This window comes from Barbatula barbatula (assembly GCF_947034865.1).
Source record: "Barbatula barbatula genome assembly, chromosome: 23".
In the NCBI taxonomy this organism is placed as follows: Eukaryota; Metazoa; Chordata; class Actinopteri; order Cypriniformes; family Nemacheilidae; genus Barbatula; species Barbatula barbatula.
Genome location: NC_136786.1, coordinates 19461187 through 19465940, shown reverse-complemented (window position 1 = coordinate 19465940; position 4754 = coordinate 19461187). Strand labels below are relative to the sequence as shown.

The window sequence follows — 4754 nt, the reverse complement described above, 5'->3', positions numbered from 1 at the left end:
TGGTAGTGCATTTCAAAAAAAAATCTGTTACATTGTTGTTTATAATGAATGAAATTAACATTTATAGTTTTGTCTAAAAAACATCATTTTTAACATCATAGCATTTCAGTGAAGCGTTTCCAAACTTTTTACTCGGTAATGTACATGTGCACGAATGTTTTATGGAAATATTGGAAATATTTTCTTGTTTTAAGTGAACAGGTTGCTGTAATGCACACTCACCATTACACAATAACTACATCCATCGTGTGTCAGACAAAAATGTTACACATTCCTAAACACACGTGTGTGAACATGAGCTGAAACTCTCAACATTTAACGTTTTTCCTCTGTTGCTGATAATAGATTAAAAATAAAAGGTAGTAACTGTCAATCAAAGAATTGCATAATGAGAAATAGCCGCTCCCACCCGTTGAATTCTCCTCCCCCCGTCTCAAATGAGCGCAGTTTACTGCCTATATAAACACTGAGATTATCAGACTATACAATCACCTGAAGACCACTGGACAGACACACAGCTGATTCTCAACGCAGGTAAGATGGACAACGATCTTCTCAAATATATTATCTGGAACAAAACTTGTAGCATTCAAACTTTATTACTACGACGAGTGATTGATATTTCAGGATATTTCTTAAGTGCTGTAAAGTTTAAAACTGAATTTTGTGATGAACTTTATAACACAAAGTCTACTTATTGTGATGTTTTCTTTGATTTTCAGAAAGCGACATTATTTTAAAAAGGATCAAGAAATGTCTGGGAAAAAATGGGTTCTCCTTGTCGCCGGCTCAAAGGGCTGGAACAATTACAAACATCAGGTCTGTGCTTGTATTTCTGTCATTTTCACGATATATATCACTCATGAATTCTGTAGGTGTGCTGTACTTCAGCTTGTATGTGAAGACTGTAAATCATCCGTTTCATTTGTGTTTCAGGCCAATGTGTGCTGTCACTATCAGCTAGTTAAGAGACAAAAAATTCCTGATGAACAGATCGTGACCATGATGTATGATGACATCGCTGACAATGATAAGTAAGATTTGCAGTTTTGTACCGTGGTTGAATGTAACTAAACATTAAACTGTTCATTAGTATGGAACAACAGTGTAATGGACTCCTGACACATTAGATTCTCAGAGAGAAAATAGAAACTTTACAGTCATTTCAGTCAAATTCACCATCACCATCACTGCCTCTGTCATGTATTAGAAACACACTCGTACGTTTTGATTTATTGTCATGGTCGTATAACACATAAAATGTAGTTCAGTGTACAGAAGTCTAGTTTAAAAAATAATATAATGTGAGTTTATGAAATCATGTCATCACAGAAAAGCAAAAAAAGATTGTTGGTGTATTTCACACATGGCTTTTCTTCTCATTCTCTACCTGCAGAACCCCCCATGCCGGAATCATTCTCAGTGTACTGGATAACTCAAACGTGTACGAAGGAGTTGTGAAGGATTACACTAAAGCGGTAACGTTTGTAATGGCAAATATTACCTTGATGTTTATATTACAATATCTGAGAACTATTATGACAAAATGTTACAGGATGTGACCCCAAAGAACTTCCTGGATGCTCTTCAAGGGACGGGACAACATGGAAAAGTCATAAAGAGGTCTGTTTTTCTATTCAGAAGAGATCTTTCAATGCTATACAGAATGTGTGTGTGTGTGTACATCTACATATATACCTACATATATAGGCTACATACATGTATGGTCAAAAAGCAATTCGATCAAGTTAGATTTTGGAAACTGTTCTCATGGTTGCACTTTATTTGACAGTACATACATTTTCAGTGTACTTATAGTGTACTTATGCGCAACAAAATAATGATCCTACAAGTCCTTAATATGGGTATGGATTAAGTTCGGGGATAGTATACAGTTGTTACACGGTTACACATGGATAACAGGACTGTAAAATAAAGTGCTGAAATAAATAAGTATCTTCCAATTTTTTTTATTCAGTTGTAAAGATGACCACATATACATCTTCATGTCCGGTCTAGGGAACGATGGCAAGTTTGAATTTCCAGACTCGTCTGTAAGTACAAAAAACAAAGCAGGACATGATGAACAGTATATTCATAACGATAATATAATCGTTTTCTAAGTGACTTTGGATAAAAGCGTCTGCTACATGACTAAATGTGTATTGATGAGCCACAATGTTATGACTTAAAAATGTCCATCATTTACTGTCAGTAGTTTAGTTCTTTGATGTAGGAATTCACTTTTATAACAAAGCAGCATTCTAGTGACCAACTTGATTCAAAATGGTATATATCGTATATACAAAAGAGTTAAAAGCAAAAATTAGCATTACACTGTATGTATGGATTTCAGAATTGACTATTTTTTGAGGGTTCAAGATGTTAATTGTGAGCACATGGATTAAGACAAAGGACATGTTGTGTTTTAATATGACAACCTGTTGACTTCTTCACCATTCATTCTGTATATTTATGACAGCTTCTTGCCACGGATTTCATTGCTGCAATTCAGAAGATGACTAAAGAGAATAAATTCTCCAAGGTACGTTAACTAATATTTGCATATTTTTAACAAAGAGATTCTACACAACTTGAGTAAATTCTAATGAATCATCACTTCAATATTAAGTACCCCCCCTCATATGATTGTAAAGCGCTTTGGGTGAACAGCAATACACAATGAAGCGTTATTAGAAAATATGTGATCTGTGTATAATCTTAAAAGATTCGGCCATTGAAACATACAGAACAATCATCAAGCAACACCACACGAGCAATGATAGACAGCAGAGACAAAGCACCGCTTCTGTTTAATGATGTATATTGAACTTAAAGATGATTTGCAAAGATCTCGGATCATTCTAAAGATCATTGAAATGAGAATGAGCTGCTGGCCATTTTAAATATCCTCTTTATGTTTGTGTTCTGCAGATGATCATATTCATGGACAGCAGTTATTCTGCAAGCATGTTCCATGAAGAACTTGCTCACAATGACAAAGGCAAGTGAAGCTCATTTTTATAGATTTGGGCTCAGCTGGTTTTAATATGAAAGTTCTGTGACTATAATCCATTTTTTTTCATCTGTTCTGAATCTGTCACCCAGTCTTTGTATTGACTTCATGTTCTGGAGGTACTGAGACCACTCCCGCTGGTTATAACTCGCATCTGGACGTCTTCCTCTCTGATAAATTCTCATCTACTTGGTTGAAGTTCCTAAATGAGGTTTGTTCTTCCTGCGGATGAATTTATAGGTTCAAATTCTTCTGATCTAATAACATTCACAAAGCAGACATGACAAATGTGTGTTTTTGTCTTTATGTTCACAGGCTGACTATGATGAACAAACATTCCATGATCTTTCGGCGGACAAACAATCTAAATACATAGAGGTCAATAAGGATGCCTGTCCATGCCGTTTTGGGAAACTGGTATTTAACTTTCAAAAGTTTAACTCATAATTGTCATTATTATTACATAATATGACTATGTTAGTCATTAGATGAATATTGTACTTTGTTCTCTAAATGTGTTTATGTTTTGCCTTTAGGACCCGACGATGTGTCTCCTCGGAGAGTTTCTCAGAGAGCAATAAACAGCCAAGCTGTTGGAAGCTTGTTCAAGAATGCAAGAAAGCCTAATCTGATGAGCCCGTTCTTAACTAGAATTTATATACCGATTAAGGCATAACACAGATTATCATTTAAATAAATCATTAAACAAAAGTTTCTGGTTTGGCGTTGATTTTATGTTTAGAGGAACAGTCTGTTGTTGACCAAGGCTGCGTGTTTTTGATCAAAGCAGAGCTTGAAACTGTAACACTAAAAGTGGGAATGGGCCTGAAGACCCAGTGACAGCTTCTTGAATGTCTCACTGTACATGAAGGTCTCAGTTTGATCCATTGCTAACTACAAACAAGCAAGTTGATGTGGAAACCACTAATCTTCAGCACAACAATGTCTGCTTACCAGTAAAGTGAAAATCACACAAATAAAGTTACGATGAAAGTGATAGTGATTAACATTGAAGTAATACAAATCAGAAAAACAGATGTGAGAGATCAATTCTTAGAAATGGTCAGCAGCAGGTGCAGCTTAATAATGATGGTCTTTCATTGCAATGTCAACCATAAAAAGCATTATAAAGCATCTAGTCTTTTATTAAACAACTCCATAAATATTTCATTTGCATGTTACACAACACCTTGGGTTTGTTTCTCAACAACAGACAGTTGATCACGTATTAAAGTTCTTTGGCTTTAGTTTGAATATCAAAGTTAGTATGTTTGAGAACAATTGTTAAAATTCAGATTTAGATGATATGAGCTTTCAAAACATTTCCCATGTAAATCGACGATTCTAAAGACATCATTCATTTCATCTTATCATCAGATGATCTTTTCAATCAAATGCTTTAAACTATATATGTTACAAACACGCCAGGCTCCGCCCACTCCCAAGCACCACGAGCAACCTCTCCAGAATTCTGATCACACTCACCTGCAACTCATCAGCATCTCATCACTGCCTGCCATTTAAGCAACATGCATTCACACAGTCACCGTCCGGTCTCTTTAATACTATGTCGTCGTCGTCGTCGTCGTCGTCGTCGTCGTCGTCGTCGTCGTCGTCGTCGTCGTCCTCCTCCTCCTCCTCCTCCTCCTCCTCCTCCTCCTCCTCCTCCTCCTCCTCCTCCTCCTCCTCCTCCTCGTTGTTGTCGTCTTCTGCCTCCATCGTCTTCTGCCTCCATCGT

General features: G+C 36.4%; 1 protein-coding gene across 1 annotated transcript; it reads left to right on the top strand.

Annotated features, from left to right (window-relative positions):
* The first annotated feature begins 489 nt into the window (after positions 1-489).
* Positions 490-3719, top strand: LOC306889008 (legumain-like). Its single transcript, XM_079447657.1, has 11 exons — positions 490-534; positions 723-819; positions 937-1034; positions 1397-1478; positions 1556-1623; positions 1979-2054; positions 2483-2545; positions 2935-3004; positions 3109-3227; positions 3332-3433; positions 3553-3719. Exons 2-11 carry the CDS (start codon positions 754-756, stop codon positions 3595-3597), a joined length of 789 nt encoding a protein of 262 aa, XP_079303783.1. The 5' UTR covers positions 490-534; positions 723-753; the 3' UTR covers positions 3598-3719.
* The last annotated feature ends 1035 nt before the right edge of the window (positions 3720-4754 follow it).

What these genes read in the sequence shown, in the direction of transcription:
- LOC306889008 (XM_079447657.1), top strand. Translation starts at nt 754, where the DNA reads ATGTCTGGGAAAAAATGGGTTCTCCTTGTCGCCGGCTCAAAGGGCTGG. An exon ending in TGAAGGATTACACTAAAGCG is followed by an intron (nt 1,479 to 1,555) that starts GTAACGTTTGTA and finishes AAAATGTTACAG; the next exon opens with GATGTGACCCCAAAGAACTT. An exon ending in CATGCCGTTTTGGGAAACTG is followed by an intron (nt 3,434 to 3,552) that starts GTATTTAACTTT and finishes TTTTGCCTTTAG; the next exon opens with GACCCGACGATGTGTCTCCT.